This window comes from Anomaloglossus baeobatrachus, chromosome 8, assembly GCF_048569485.1.
Source record: "Anomaloglossus baeobatrachus isolate aAnoBae1 chromosome 8, aAnoBae1.hap1, whole genome shotgun sequence".
Lineage (NCBI taxonomy): Eukaryota > Metazoa > Chordata > Amphibia > Anura > Aromobatidae > Anomaloglossus > Anomaloglossus baeobatrachus.
In genome coordinates, this window is record NC_134360.1 from 183,749,531 (window position 1) to 183,772,295 (window position 22,765).

At 56.2% G+C, this 22,765-nt stretch overlaps 1 protein-coding gene across 2 annotated transcripts in view; it reads right to left on the reverse strand.

Annotated features, from left to right (window-relative positions):
* The window catches only part of SASS6 (SAS-6 centriolar assembly protein), a 204,456-nt gene that overhangs the window by 98,527 nt on the left and 83,164 nt on the right, over positions 1 to 22,765 (reverse strand). For both annotated transcript variants that reach the window (XM_075321013.1, XM_075321012.1), the window contains exon 7: positions 1,735 to 1,926. In XM_075321013.1, the coding sequence (XP_075177128.1) occupies positions 1,735 to 1,926 (192 nt within the window). The remainder of the gene's footprint in view (positions 1 to 1,734; positions 1,927 to 22,765) is intronic.

The following is a 22,765-nucleotide window of genomic DNA, read 5'->3' on the forward strand; positions in this document are numbered from 1 at the left end:
TGATGTACACTGGCCACACAAAAATAGTTTATAACTAACTGGTCTTTATGCTCATCATGGTGTTGTGCATGTCCCCCAGATTTGAAGAGTATACCGTATTTTTCGGACTATAAGACGCACTTTTCCCCCCCAAATGTTGGGGGAAGTGGGGGGTGCGTCATTCTGAATGTGACTGCGGGGGCATGAGGGTGCTGCGGTGGAGTGGGTCATCAGCAGCACTAGCAGGCTGTAGCAGCCTGCCGTGACCACGTGGGCCCGCTCATTTCATATGCATGCATCCTCCCGCCAATCACCTCTCAGCGCTAAAGCCGGCGCTGACAGGTGGGCGGGATGATGGGCGGGGGGGGGGGGGGTGCGCATAATTAACAACTGGCCTAAGTGATCACCCCTGGCAACTACAGCCTGGAGTGATCATGTGCGGCTGTATTCACTAAACCCCCCCCCCCACACATCATCATCAGCGCGGGGGGTGGGGGCAGTGAATAAGTACGGTATACTCACCCGTCACCGTTGTCTGCAGCACTGCGATCTCCTCCTGTCTGCCGGCCAGCTGATGTGTGTAGAGAGCGGTGAGCAGCGCGATGACGTCATCCCTGTGTGCACCGCTAGTCTCCACACAGGTCAGCTGACAGGCAGACAGGAGGACGAGCGATGCTGCCAGCACTGATAGGAAGAGGAGCGATGCTGCATGGAGCAAGGAAAGGTGAGTATAAAATGTTTATTTTTTTGTGTGCCACAGGATACAGCCATATTGCAAGATGGAAAGGGGGTATATTGCAGGATGGGAAAGGGGTATATTGCAGGATGGAAAGGGGGTATATTGCAGGATGGGAAGGGGGTATATTGCAGTATGGGAAAGGGGTATATTGCAGGATGGAAAGGGGGTATATTGCAGGATGGGAAGGGGGTATATTGCAGGATGGGAAGGGGGTATATTGCAGGATGGGAAGGGGGTATATTGCAGGATGGGAAGGGGGTATATTGCAGGATGGGAAGGGGGTATATTGCAGGATGGAAGGGGCTATAGTGCAGGATGGAAGGGGCTATAGTGCAGGATGGAAGGGGGTATAGTGCAGGATGGATGGGGGTATAGTGCAGGATGGATGGGGGTATAGTGCAGGATGGATGGGGGTATAGTGCAGGATGGATGGGGGTATAGTGCAGGATGGATGGGGGTATAGTGCAGGATGGATGGGGGTATAGTGCAGGATGGATGGGGGTATATAGCAGGATGGATGGGGGTATATAGCAGGATGGATGGGGGTATATAGCAGGATGGATGGGGGTATATAGCAGGATAAGGGCATATACCAGGATGGCGCTATGTAGAAGGATGGGGGCTATACCATGATGGCGGTATATAGCAGGAAGGGAATATATACCAGGATGGGGATCATATACAAGGCAGGAGGATCATTATCAGGCTGGGGTAACTTAGTAGAGAATTTGGGGACATTACCCCAATGACAGTGTCAGCAGCAGATCCTATGGGGATAAGTGTGTCATGACCACATTTTTTGCTTAAAGTTTTATTTTCCTCCTCTAAAACCAGGGTGCTTCTAATGGTCTGGTGCGTCTTCTAGTAGGAAAAATACGGTACCTGTTTTTTCTTAATCTTGGAGAGAATGGATATTAACAGAAGTCTTTTTCCAATTTATTTTCAAATTTACATTATTTGGTCAACTGCACAGCCAAATTGTATCTACCAAATGTGTACATATGAAAAATGGTTACCTCTTCCAGGCTCTGGAACTTCGCTCTCATCTCTCGGACGCTAGATTCAGCTTTATACCGTTTTTCAAGAAGCTCCTTATTGGACTGTTCCAGCTCCGTCAGTCTGCTCTGCATCTGCTGGGAGGTCTTCTGAAGCGAGCTCTCAAATTCTCTCTTTTGTTGCTCACACTGTTGCACTAGCTGAGAATAAGCCTAAAAAGAACACACCTCATAGTTAGGTCGGTTTTAGATGTTTGCGTTTCAGGTACATGTGACACCCATTTTTAAACACAGATGACACACGTACCCATGTTACTCTATTGTGTTCCTCAAACGTCCGTGTTTTTGTTTGACACTGATCGTGTGGCCCCGCACGGACACACGCAGACACATCCAATTTTTTTCTCCAGCAGCATGGGTGTCACACAGGCCATACACACTGATATGATCCGTGTGACATCAGTGTGACCTGTACCGGAGAAAACACATGTCTGATATAAAATGCTTTTCTAAACTCACCTGTCCCCAGCCCTGCTGTCACTTGCTTCTGACTCCAGCTCATTATACTCATTGAATATGCACTGCACCGAGGACCTGGAAGCAGCAGCAGCGCCGGAGGAGACGTCCGTGCCGGGGACAGCATGGCAGGGGACAGGTGAGTATCCAGCCGTGTGTGTGCGCAGCAATGCCAGGAGGTCATCGGAGTGTCTAAGGAACTCGTATCACATCCTGACGACACCCACGTGACACAGACGCTACCATGGGTGTAGCGAGTGACTTCACAGGTTCATCACAGTTCATTGGGAACTCCGATGCAACACCCGTAGTAGTGCAGATGTCACAGGGGTGTCGTCAGGATGTCATCTGAGTTCATTGTGAACTCAGATTGTGACGTCACCACACACACACACACACACACACACACACACACACACAGCTGAGAGCACCCATGAGGTGACGTAGGCTGACCTTATGAGGTTCAGGTCACCGCAGGGTAGCATACAGAGCAGTGTGTGTGTGTGTGTGTGTGTGTGTGTGTGTGCCTGCAGGGGATGCTCTCACAATCAATGGGGATGCACCATTTCTGGGGCGGCTGTGGGCTGCTATTGTTAGGCTGGAAAAGACCAAATAACCATGGCCCTTCCCACCCCAATATCAGCCCCCAGTTGTCTGCTGTATCATGGTTGATTTTAGTAAAATGGAGGGGACCCAACTTTTTTTTTTTTTTTAAACTAAATTTAAAAAAAAATAAGCATGAGATCCCCTCTATTTTTAATAAACAGCCAAGGTACAGCAGACAGCTGAGGGTTGTAACCTGTCGTTCCTGTGCTGGAAATGAAAATTGCGGGGACCACACTTTATTAAAAACAAATTGTTGTATAACAGCTAGCCAAGCTAGCTACCTCTATATCGCTATTCTGTTCTCTTTATAGCTATTTTATCTGTTCTAATTTTTCAGGCTTTGCCCATCTTTTACACATTTAAAAACCATTTACACACACACACACACACACACACACACGGACAACACACACAGACCTCCCCCACACACACACGGACGGACCACACCCACGGACGGACGACACACGGACGACACACACACGGACGACACACACACGGACGACACACACACGGACACACGGACGACACACACACACACGGACGACGACACACACGGATGACACACGGACGGACGATACACGACACACACACACACACACACACACACACACAGACGACACAGACGGACGACACACACACACACAGACGACACACACACGGACCACACACACGGACGGGACACACACACACACACGGACGACACCCACGGACCACACCCACACGGACGACACACGTACGACACCCACACACGGACGACACACACACGGACCACACACAATGGACGACACGGACCACACCCACACGGACGACACACACGGACGACACACACACACACGACACACACAGACCACACAGACGACACACACACACAGGAACGATACACACGGACCACACCCACACACACACGGACCACACCCACACGACACACACACAGGCGACACACGGACGACACCCACACACGGGCCACACCCACACGACACACACGGACACCACACACGGTCGACACACACGGACGACACCCACACACACAGGCAACACACACACACACACACGGGCGATACACATGGGCGACACCCACACACACGGACCACACCCACACACCACACCCACGGACCACACCCACACGACACCCACACAGACGACACCCACACACAGACGACCCACACACAGACGACACAGACAACACACAGATGACACACACAGACGACCCACACACACACACACACACAGACGACCCACACACAGACACAGACCCACACACACACACAGACGACCCACACACAGACACACAGACCACACACACACACAAACGACACCCACACACACAGACGACACACACACACACACATACACAGACGACCCACACACACACGACACACAGACGACCCACACACACACGACACACACACATACAGACGACACCCACACACACACGACACCCACACGTCACCCACACACACAGACGACACCCACACACAGACGACACACACGACCCACACACACACAGACGACCCCCCCACACACAGACGACCCACACACACACGACCCACACACACACACGACACAGACGACACCCACACACACGACACCCACACACACAGACTACCCACGACCCACACACACACGACACACGACCCCCACACACACGACCCACCAACACACACAGACGACACACACACACGACCCACACACACACACACAGACAACACACAGACGACATTCCAACACACACAGGCGACACACACGACACACACACACACACACAACCCCCACACACACACAGACGACCCACACACACGACCCACACAAACACACACACACACAGACGACACACACGACCCACACACACACAGACGACCCCCACACACACACACACGACCCCCACACACACACACACACACGACCCCCACACACACACACACGACCCCCACACACACACACGACCCCACACACACACACACACGACCCCCACACACACACACACACACACACACACACACACGACCCCCACACACACGACCCACACACACAGACAGACGACCCACACACACGACCCCCACACAGACGACCCACACACACACACACGACACACACAGACGACACACACAGACACAGACCCACAGACGACCCACACACACACAGACGACCCACACACACGACCCACACACACAGACGACACACACACACACAGACGACACAGACGACCCACACACACACACGACCCACACACACACACGACCCCCACACACACACACGACCCCCACACACACACACGACCCCCACACACACACAGACGACCCCCACACACACACAGACGACCCCCACACACACACACAGACGACCCACACACACACACAGACGACACACACACACAGACGACACACACACACACACACACACGACCCCCACACACACACAGGACCCCCACACAGACGACACACAGACGACCCACACAGACGACCCACAGACGACACACACACACACACGACCCCCACACACACAGACGACCCACACACACACAGACGACCCACACACACACAGACGACCCACACACACGACACACACACAGACGACCCACACACACGACACACACACAGACGACCCACACACAGACGACCCACACACACGACCCCCACACACACACACAGACGACCCACACACACACACGACCCACACACACACACACACACACACACACACACAGACGACACCCACACACAGACACCCACACAGACGACCCACACACACACACACACAGACACACACACGACACACAGACGACCCACAGACACACACACAGACGACCCACACACACGACCCACACAAACACACACACACAGACGACACACACGACCCACACACACACAGACGACCCACACACACACAGACGACACACACAGACGACACACACACACACACACACACACGACACACACACGACACACACACAGACGACCCACACACACACACACACGACCCCCACACACACACACACGACCCCCACACACACACACACGACCCCCACACACACACACGACCCCCACACACACACACGACCCCCCCACACACACACACACACACACGACCCCCACACACACACACACGACCCACACACACAGACAGACGACCCACACACACGACCCCCACACAGACGACCCACACACACACACACGACACACACAGACGACCCACACACACAGACACACAGACCCACACACGACCCACACACACACAGACGACCCACACACACACAGACGACCCACACACACACAGACGACCCACACACACGACCCACACACACAGACGACACACACACACAGACGACACACACACACACACAGACGACACACAGACACAGACGACCCACACACACACACGACCCACACACACACACGACCCACACACACACACGACCCACACACACACACACGACCCCCACACACACACACGACCCCCACACACACACAGACGACCCACACACACACACACAGACGACCCACACACACACACACAGACGACCCACACACACACACACACGACCCCCACACACACAGGACCCCCACACAGACGACACACAGACGACCCACACAGACGACCCACACACGACCCCCACACACACACACAGACGACCCACACACACACACGACCCCCACACACACACACAGACGACCCACACACACACACACAGACGACCCACACACACACAGACGACCCACACAGACGACCCACACACAGACGACCCACACACACGACACACACACAGACGACCCACACACACGACACACACAGACGAGACACACACAGACGACTCACACACACACAGACGACCCACACACACACACGACCCACACACACACACACACAGACGACACCCACACACAGACACCCACACAGACGACCCACACACACACACACACGGACGACCCACACACACACACAGACGACCCACACACACACACACACACAGACGACACAGACGACACACACGACAGACGACCCACACACACGACCCACAGACGACCCACACACACACGACACCCACACACACGACACACCAACACACAGACACACACACGACCCACACACACACACACACGACCCACACACACAGACACACACAGACGACCCCCACACACAAACACACACACAGACGACCCACACACACGACCCACACACACACACAGACGACACACGACACACACACACACGACACACACGGACACCCACACACACGACCCACACACACAAAAGACGACCCACACCCACACACAGACACACACAGACGACCCACACACACACACACAGACGACCCCCACACACACACACGACCCCCACACACACACACAGACGACCCACACACACAGACGACCCACACACACACACACGACACACACACACGACACACACAGACGACACACACACACGTCCCCCACACACACACACACGTCCCCCACACACACACACACACACACGACCCACACACACACAGACGACCCACACACACACAGACGACCCACACACACACAGACGACCCACACACACACACACGACCCACACACACACACACACGACCCCCACACACACACACACGACCCCCACACACACACGACCCCCACACACACACACACACACACACGACCCCCACACACACGACCCCCACACACACACACGACCCCCACACACACACAGACGACCCACACACGACCCCCACACACACACCGACCCCCACACACACACCAACCCCCACACACACACACAGACGACCCACACACACACACACAGACGACCCACACACACACACGACACACACAGACGACCCACACACACGACACAGACACACAGACGACACACACAGACGACCCACACACACACACGACACACACAGACGACACACACACACACAGACGACCCACACACACACACAGACGACACACACAGACGACACACACACACGACCCCCACACACACACACAGACGACCCACACACACACACAGACGACACACACACACAGACGACACACAGACCCACACACGACCCACACACACACACAGACGACCCACACACACACACACGACCCCCACACACACACACGACCCCCACACACACACACAGACGACCCACACACACAGACACACACAGACGACACGACACACACAGACACGACCCCCACACACACACACGACCCCCACACACACGACCCCCACACACACACGACCCACACACACGACACACAGACACAGACGACACAGACAGACGACACACAGATGACACACACACACAGACGACCCACACACAGACGACCCACACAGACGACCCACACAGACGACCCACACAGACGACACACAGATGTGACACACGACAGACGACACCCACACACACGACCCACACACACACACACAGACGACCCACACACACACATGACCCCCACACACACACAGACGACACACACACACAGACGACACACACACAGACGACACACGACACACACAGACGACCCACACACACACGACACACACACACATACACAGACTACCCACACACAGACGGCCCACACACACACGACACACAGACGACAAACGGACACCCACACAGACGACACCCACACACACGACACAGACCCACACACAGATGACACACACACACACACAGACGACCTACACACACACAGACGACCCACACACAGACACACAGACCACACACACACACACAAACGACACCCACACACACAGACGACACACACACACACACACACACACACACACATACACAGACGACCCACACACACACGACACACAGACGACCCACACACACACGACACACACACATACAGACGACACCCACACACACACGACACCCACACGTCACCCACACACACAGACGACACCCACACACAGACGACACACACGACCCACACACACACAGACGACCCCCCCACACACAGACGACCCACACACACACGACCCACACACACACACACACGACACAGACACCCACACACGACACCCACACACACAGACTACCCACGACCCACACACACACACACGACACACGACCCCCACACACACACACACGACCCACAGACAACACACACAGACGACACACCAACACACACAGACGACACACACACACGACCCACACACACACACACACACACACGACCCACACACACACGACACAGACAACACACAGACGACATTCCAACACACAGACGACACACACGACACACACACACACACACACACAACCCACACACACACAGACGACCCACACACACGACCCACACAAACACACACACACACAGACGACACACACGACCCACACACACACAGACGACCCACACACACACACAGACGACACACACACACACACACGACACACACACGACACACACACGACCCCCACACACACACACACGACCCCCACACACACACACGACCCCCACACACACACACACACGACCCCCACACACACACACACACACACACACACGACCCCCACACACAGACGACCCACACACACGACCCCCACACAGACGACCCACACACACACACACACACGACACACACAGACGACACACACACACAGACACACAGACCCACACACGACCCACACACACACAGACGACCCACACACACACAGACGACCCACACACACAGACGACACACACACACACAGACGACACACACACACACAGACGACCCACACACACACAGACGACCCACACACACAGACGACCCACACACACACACGACCCACACACACACACGACCCACACACACGACCCCCACACACACACGACCCCCACACACAGACGACCCACACACACACACAGACGACACACACACACACACACACACAGACGACACACACACACAGACGACACACACACACACACACACACACGACCCCCACACACACACAGGACCCCCACACAGACGACACACAGACGACCCACACACACACACGACCCCCACACACACACACACGACCCCCACACACACACACACAGACGACCCACACACACACAGACGACCCACACACACACAGACGACCCACACACACGACACACACACAGACGACCCACACACACGACACACACAGACGAGACACACACAGACGACCCACACACACACACAGACGACCCACACACACACACGACCCACACACACAGACGACACCCACACACAGACACCCACACAGACGACCCACACACACACACACGGACACCCACACAGACGACACACAGACCCACACACACACAGACGACCCACACACACGACCCACACAAACACACACACACAGACGACACACACGACCCACACACACACAGACGACCCACACACACACACGACACACACACGACACACACACAGACGACCCCCACACACACACACACACACGACCCCCACACACACACACACGACCCCCACACACACACACACGACCCCCACACACACACACGACCCACACACACACACACACGACCCACACACACACACACACGACCCACACACACGACCCCCACACAGACGACCCACACACACACACACGACACACACGACACACACACACAGACACACAGACCCACACACGACCCACACACACACACAGACGACCCACACACACGACCCACACACACAGACGACACACACACACAGACACACAGACACAGACGACCCACACACACACACGACCCACACACACACACGACCCACACACACACACGACCCACACACACACACGACCCACACACACACACGACCCACACACACACACGACCCCCACACACACACAGACGACCCCCACACACACACAGACGACACACACACACAGACGACACACACACACACACACACATGACCCCCACACACACACAGGACCCCCACACAGACGACACACAGACGACCCACAGACGACACACACACACACACGACCCCCACACACACACAGACGACCCACACACACACACGACCCCCACACACACACACACAGACGACCCACACACACACACACACACACACACAGACGACACCCACACACAGACACCCACACAGACGACCCACACACACACACACGGACACCCACACAGACGACACACAGACACACACACGACACACAGACGACCCACACACACACAGACGACCCACACACACACACAGACAACCCACACACGACACACAGACGACCCACACACGACACACACACACACACACAGACGACACAGACGACACACACGACCCACAGACGACCCACACACACACGACACCCACACACACGACACACCAACACACAGACACACACGACCCACACACACACACACACGACCCACACACACGACCCACACGACACACAGACGACACACACAGACGACACACACACACAGACACACACAGACGACCCCCACACACAAACACACACACAGACGACCCACACACACGACCCACACACACACAGACGACACACGACACACACACACACGGACACCCACACACACGACCCACACACACAAAAGACGACCCACACCCACACACAGACGACACACACAGACGACCCACACACACACACACACAGACGACCCCCACACACACACACACACAGACGACCCCCACACACACAGACGACCCACACACACACACACGACCCCCACACACACACACGACCCCCACACACACACAAGACGACCCACACACACACACACACGACACACACAGACGACACACACACACACACGTCCCCCACACACACACGTCCCACACACACACACACACGTCCCCCACACACACACACACACACACGTCCCACACACACACACAGACGACCCACACACACAGACGACCCACACAGACGACCCACACACACACAGACGACCCACACACACACAGACGACAGACGACACACACGAGCCCCACACACACACGACCCCCACACACACACCAACTCCCACACACACACAGACGACCCACACACACAGACGACCCACACACACACGACACACACAGACGACCCACACACACGACCCACACAAACACACACACACACAGACGACACACACGACCCACACACACACACAGACGACCCACACACACACAGACGACACACGACACACACACAGACGACCCCCACACACACACACACGACCCCCACACACACACACACGACCCCCACACACACACACACGACCCCCACACACACACACACGACCCCCACACACACACACACACACACGACCCCCACACACACACGACCCCCACACACACACACACGACCCCCCCACACACACAGACGACCCACACACGACCCCCACACACACACCAACCCCCACACACACACACAGACGACCCACACACACAGACGACCCACACACACACACACAGACGACCCACACACACACGACACACACAGACGACCCACACACACACACAGACGACACACACACACACAGACGACCCACACACACACAGACGACCCACACACACACACAGACGACACACACAGACGACACACACAGACGACACACACACACACGACCCCCACACACACACACACAGACGACCCACACACACACACACAGACGACACACACACACAGACGACACACAGACCCACACACGACCCACACACACACACACAGACGACCCACACACACACACACGACCCCCACACACACACACGACCCCCACACACACACACAGACGACCCACACACACAGACACACACAGACGACACGACACACACAGACACGACCCCCACACACACACACGACCCCCACACACACACACACACGACCCACACACACGACACACAGACAGACGACACAGATGACACACACAGACGACCCACACACACACAGACGACCCACACAGACGACCCCCACACAGACGACACACAGATGTGACACACGACAGACGACACCCACACACACGACCCACACACACACACAGACGACCCACACACACACATGACCCCCACACACACACAGACGACACACACACACAGACGACACACACACACAGACGACACACACAGACGACCCACACACACACACATACACAGACTACCCACACACAGACGGCCCACACACACACGACACACAGACGACAAACGGACACCCACACAGACGACACCCACACACACGACACAGACGCACACACAGATGACACACACACACACACAGACGACCTACACACACACACAGACGACCCACACAGACGACACACAGACGACACACACAGACGACCCACACACAGACACAAACACACACACACACAGACGACCCACACGACAGACGACACACACGACACACACACACACACGACACACACACAGACGACCCCCACACACACACACGACCCCCACACACACGACCCACACACACACACACACACGACACACACACACGACACACAGACACAGACGACACAGACACAGACGGACACCCACACACACACGACACAGACCCACACACAGACGACACACACAGACGACACACAGACGACACACACACGACACACACACAGACACAGACGACCCACACACACACAGACGACCCACACACACAACCCACACACAGACGACCCACAGATGACACACACACACAGACGACCCACACACAGACGACCCACACACACACACACACAGACGAGAACCACACAGACGAAACACAGACGACACGACACAGACACGACCCACACACACACAGACGACCCACACACACACACACACACACACACACACGACCCACACACACACAGACGACCCACACACACACACACACGACCCCCCCACAGACCCACACACACACACAAGACCCACACACAGACGACACACCAACACACAGACACACACGACCCACACACACACACGACGCACACACACACACACGACACACACACACACGACACACAGACAACACAAACAGACGACCCCCACACACGACCAAACACACGACCCACACACAGACACGGACACCCACACAGACACCCACACACACACACACAGATACGGACACCCACACAGACACCCACACACACACACACGACACACAGACCCACACACACACACACACAGACGACCCACACACACAAAAGACGACCCACACCCACACACACAGACGACACACACACACACAGACGACCCACACACACAGACGACCCACACACACAGACGACCCACACACACACACAGACGACACACGACACACACAGACACGGACACCCACACAGACACCCACACACACACACACGACACACAGACAACACAAACAGACGACCCCCACACACGACCCACACACACACAGACGACACACGACACACACACAGACACGGACACCCACACAGACACCCACACACACACACACGACACACAGACCCACACACACACACACAGACGACCCACACACACAGACGACACACACACACACAGACGACCCACACACACAGACGACCCACACACACACACAGACGACACACGACACACACAGACACGGACACCCACACAGACACCCACACACACACACACGACACACAGACCCACACACACACACACACAGACGACCCACACACACAAAAGACGACCCACACACGACACACACACGACCCCCACACACACAGACGACCCACACACACAGACGACCCACACACACACGACACAGACGACACACACAGACGACCCACACACACAGACGACCCACACACACACGACACAGACGACACACACAGACTACTCACACACACACACACACACAGACGACCCACACACACAGACGACCCCCACACACACACGACACACACACGACCCCCACACACACAGACGACCCACACACACAGACGACCCACACACACACACACGACCCCCACACACACACACGACACACACACGACCCCCACACACACAGACGACCCACACACACACACACGACACACACACGACCCCCACACACACAGACGACCCCCACACACAGACGACCCACACACACACGACACAGACACACACAGACGACCCACACACACACGACACAGACGACACACAGACGACACACACAGACTACACACACACACACACACACAGACGACCCACACACACAGACGACCCCCACACACACACAGACGACCCACACACACACACACGTCCCCCACACACACACAGACGACCCGCACACAGACGACCCACACACACACACACGACCCCCACACACACACACGACACACACACGACCCCCACACGACACACACACACGACACACACACAGACGACACACACACAGACGACACACACACAGACGACACACAGACACACGAGACACACACAGACGACCCACACACACACACAGACGACACGACACACACACACACACGACCCCCACACACACGACCCCCACATACACGACCCCCACACACACACACGACCCCACACACACACACACAGACGACACACACACACACAGACGACACACAGACAACGACACACACACACACAGACGACCCACACACACAGACGACCCATAGACACAGACGACACAGACACAGACACAGACTACACACACACACGGACACCCACACACACGACACACAGACCCACACACAGACGACACACACACAGACGACCCACACACACACACACAGACTACACACACAGACGACACACACACACAGACGACACACACAGACGACCCACACACACATACGACCCACACACACACACGACACACATACGACACACGGACACCCAACACAGACGACACCCACACACACGACACACAGACCCACACACAGACACAAACACACAGACGACACACACACGACACACACACACAGACGAAACACAGACGACATGACACAGACGACCCACACACACACACACAGACTACACACACACAGACACAGACGACCCACACACACACAGACGACCCACAGACGACCCACACACACACACAGACGACACACACAGACGACCCACACACACGACCCACACAGACGACACACAGATGACACACACGACAGACGACACACACACACACAGACGACACACACACACACACAGACACACAGACGACCCACACACACACACGACACACAGACCCACACACAGACGACACCCACACACACGACACACAGACCCACACACAGACACACACAGACGACCCCCACACAGACAAACACACACACACACGACACACACACACACATACACAGACACAGACACAGACACACACACACAGACGAAACACAGACGACACGACACAACACACACACGACCAACACACACAGACGACCCACACACACACAGACGACCCACACACACACACACGACCCCCACACACACACACGACACACACACGACCCCCACACACACAGACGACCCACACACACACACACGACACACACACGACCCCCACACACACAGACGACCCCCACACACAGACGACCCACACACACACGACACAGACACACACAGACGACCCACACACACACGACACAGACGACACACAGACGACACACACAGACTACACACACACACACACACACAGACGACCCACACACACAGACGACCCCCACACACACACAGACGACCCACACACACACACACGTCCCCCACACACACACAGACGACCCGCACACAGACGACCCACACACACACACACGACCCCCACACACACACACGACACACACACGACCCCCACACGACACACACACACGACACACACACAGACGACACACACACAGACGACACACACACAGACGACACACAGACACACGAGACACACACAGACGACCCACACACACACACAGACGACACGACACACACACACACACGACCCCCACACACACGACCCCCACATACACGACCCCCACACACACACACGACCCCACACACACACACACAGACGACACACACACACACAGACGACACACAGACAACGACACACACACACACAGACGACCCACACACACAGACGACCCATAGACACAGACGACACAGACACAGACACAGACTACACACACACACGGACACCCACACACACGACACACAGACCCACACACAGACGACACACACACAGACGACCCACACACACACACACAGACTACACACACAGACGACACACACACACAGACGACACACACAGACGACCCACACACACATACGACCCACACACACACACGACACACATACGACACACGGACACCCAACACAGACGACACCCACACACACGACACACAGACCCACACACAGACACAAACACACAGACGACACACACACGACACACACACACAGACGAAACACAGACGACATGACACAGACGACCCACACACACACACACAGACTACACACACACAGACACAGACGACCCACACACACACAGACGACCCACAGACGACCCACACACACACACAGACGACACACACAGACGACCCACACACACGACCCACACAGACGACACACAGATGACACACACGACAGACGACACACACACACACAGACGACACACACACACACACAGACACACAGACGACCCACACACACACACGACACACAGACCCACACACAGACGACACCCACACACACGACACACAGACCCACACACAGACACACACAGACGACCCCCACACAGACAAACACACACACACACGACACACACACACACATACACAGACACAGACACAGACACACACACACAGACGAAACACAGACGACACGACACAACACACACACGACCAACACACACAGACGACCCCCACACACACAGACGACACACAGACACACAGACACACACACACGACCCACACACACACACAGACGACCCACACACACACGACCCCCACACACACACGACCCCCACACACACACACACGACCCCCACACACACAGACGACCCACACAGACGACCCACACACACACACAGACGACACACACAGACACAGACGACCCACACACACGACCCACACAGACAACACACAGATGACACACACACACAGACGACCCACACACACACGACCCCCACACACACACACACACACACACACAGACGACCCACACACAGACGCCCCACACACACACGACCCCCACACAGACGACACACACAGACGACACACACACACACACAGACGACCCACACACACACACAGACGACCCACACACACAGACGACACACAGACGAGACAAACACAGACGACCCACATAGACGACCCACACACACACACACAGACGACCCACACACACAGACGACCCCCACACACAGACGACCCCCACACACGACCCCCACACACACAGACGACACACACAGACGACCCACACACACACAGACGACACACAGACGACACGACACAGAAGACACGACACAGAAGACACGACACACACACACACAGACGACCCACACACACACACACACAGACGACACACAGACACACAGACACACACACACACAGACGACCCACACACACAGACGACCCACACACACAGACGACCCACACACACAGACGACCCACACACACAGACGACCCACACACACACACAGACGACCCACACACACACACAGACGACCCACACACACAAACGACACACACACACACACACACGACCCCCACACACACACACACACACACACAGACGACCCACACACACACACAGACGACACACACACACACACAGACGACCCCCACACACACAGACGACCCCCACACACACACACAGACGACCCCCACACACACACGACCCCCACACACACACACAGACGACCCACACACACACACACAGACGACCCACACACACACACACAGACGACCCACACACACACACACACGACCCCCACACACACACAGACGACCCACACACACACAGACGACCCACACACACACACACACACAGACGACCCACACACACACACACACAGACGACCCACACACACACAGACGACCCACACACACACAGACGACCCACACGACCCCCCCACACACACACACACACACAGACGACCCCCCTGCACACACACAGACGACCCACACAGACGACACACACACACACAGACGACCCACACACACGCAGACGACCCACACAGACGACCCACACACACACAGACGACCCACACACACACAGACGACCCACACACACACAGACCACACACACACAGACCACACACACACACACACACACGACCCCCACACACACACAGACGACCCACACAGACGACCCACACACACACACACAGACGACACACAGACACACAGACGACAGACACAGACGACCCACCCACACACACACACACACACACACAGACGACCCACACACACACACACACAGACGACCCACACACACACAGACGACCCACACACACACAGACGACCCACACACACACAGACGACTCACACAGACGACACACACAGACGACACACACAGACGACACACAGACGACACACAGACGACACACAGACGACCCACACACACACACAGACGACCCACACGCACAGACGACCCACACACACACACACACAAACACACAGACCACACACACACACACACACGACCCCCACACACAGACGACCCATACACACACACGACCCACACAACACACACAGACGACACACACAGAGACCACACAGACACAGACGACCCACACACACACAGACGACACACACACACAGACGACCCACACACACACAGACGACACACACTCACAGACGACACACACACACACACACACGACCCCCACACACACAGACACACAGACGACCCACACACACACACAGACGACACACACACACACACACACAGACGACCCCCACACACACAGACGACCCCCACACACACACAGACGACCCCCACACACACACACACACACACAGACGACCCACACACACACACGACCCCCACACACACACACACACAGACGACACACACACACACACAGACGACACACACACACACAGACGACCCACACACACACACACAGACGACCCACACACACACACACAGACGACCCACACACACAGACGACCCACACACACACACACACAGACACAGACGACCCCCACACACACAGACGACCCCCACACACACAGACGACACACACACTCACAGACGACACACACACACACAGACGACACACACACACACACGACCCCCACACACACACACAGACGACCCACACACACGACCCACACACACGACCCCCACACACACACACACACACGACCCACACACGGACGACCAACACCACACAGACGACCCACACACGACCCCCACACACACAGACCCACACACGACCCCCACACACACACACACACGACCCACACACACACACACACGACCCACACACGACTCCCACACACACACACAGACGACCCACACACGACTCCACACACACACACACAGACGACCCACACACACACAGACGACTCACACACACACAGACGACCCACACACACACACACACAGACGACCCACACAGAGACCACACAGACACAGACGACACACACACTCACAGACGACCCCCACACACACAGACGACCCCCACACACACAGACACACACATACAGACGACCCACACACACACACAGACGACCCACACACAGACGACCCACACACACAGACTACCCACACACACACACACACACAGACAACCCCCACACACACAGACGACACACACAGACGACACACACACACACACAGACGACCCACACACACACACAGACGACCCACACACACAGACGACCCCCACACACAGACGACCCACACACACAGACGACCCACACACACAGACGACCCACACACACGACCCCCACACACACACACACACACGACCCACACACGGACGACCAACACACACAGACGACCCACACACGACCCCCACACACAGACCCACACACGACCCCCACACACACGACCCACACACACACACACGACCCACACACACACACACGACCCACACACACACGACCCACACACACAGACGACCCACACACACACAGACCCACACACACACAGACGACCCCCACACACGACCCCCACACACACACACGACCCCCCACACACACACACGACCCCCCCACACACACACACACACGACCCCCACACACAGACGACCCACACACACACAGACGACCCACACACGGACGACCAACACACACAGACGACCCACACACGACCCCCACACACACACACAGACGACCCACACACACAGACGACCCCCACACACACACACACAGACGACCCACACACACACACAGACGACCCACACACACACACAGACGACCCACACACACACAGACACAGACGACCCCCACACACACAGACGACCCCCACACACACAGACGACACACACACTCACAGACGACACACACACTCACAGACGACACACACACACACACAGACGACCCACACACACAGACGACCCACACACACAGACGACCCACACACACAGACGACCCACACACACACACACAGACGACCCACACACACACACAGACGACCCACACACACACACAGACGACCCACACACACACACAGACGACCCACACACACAGACGACCCACACACACAGACGACCCACACACACAGACGACCCACACACACAGACGACACACACAGAGACCACACAGACACAGACGACACACACACTCACAGACGACACACACACACACACGACCCCCACACACACAGACACACACACACACAGACGACCCCCACACACACAGACACACACACACACAGACGACCCCCACACACACAGACGACAGACACAGACGACCCACACACACACACACACACACGACCCACACACACACACACAGACGACCCACACACACACAGACGACCCACACACACACACAGACGACTCACACAGACGACACACACAGACGACACACACAGACGACACACACAGACGACACACACAGACGACCCACACACACAGACGACCCACACACACAGACGACCCACACACACACACACGACCCACACACACAGACGACCCACACACACACACACGACCCCCACACACACGACCCCCACACACACACGACCCCCACACACACACACACGACCCCCACACACAGACGACCCACACACGGACGACCAACACACACAGACGACCCACACACGACCCACACACACAGACGACCCACACACGACTCACACACACACAGACGACCCACACACACACAGACGACCCACACACACACACAGACGACCCACACACACACACAGACGACCCACACACACACACACACACACACAGACGACCCACACACACACACACAGACGACCCACACACGACCCCCACACACACAGACGACCCACACACGACCCCCACACATACACACACACACACACACGACTCCCACACACACACACACGACCCCCACACACACACACACACGACCCACACACACAGACGACCCACACACACACACAAAGACGACCCACACACACACACACAGACGACCCCCACACACACACACACACAGACGACCCACACACACACACACAGACGACCCACACACACACACACAGACGACCCACACACACACACACACACACACACAGACGACCCACACACACACACACACAGACGACCCACACACACACACAGACGACCCACACACACACACACACAGACGACCCACACACACACAGACGACCCACACACACACAGACGACCCACACACACAGACGACCCACACACACAGACGACCCACACACACAGACGACCCACACACACAGACGACCCACACACACAGACGACCCACACACACACACACAGACGACCCACACACACGACCCACAGACACAGACGACCCACACACACACACAGACGACCCACACAGACACACGACCCACACACACACACGACCCACACACACACAGACAACCCACACACACACACGACACACACACACAGACGACCCACACACACACAGACGACCCACACACACACAGA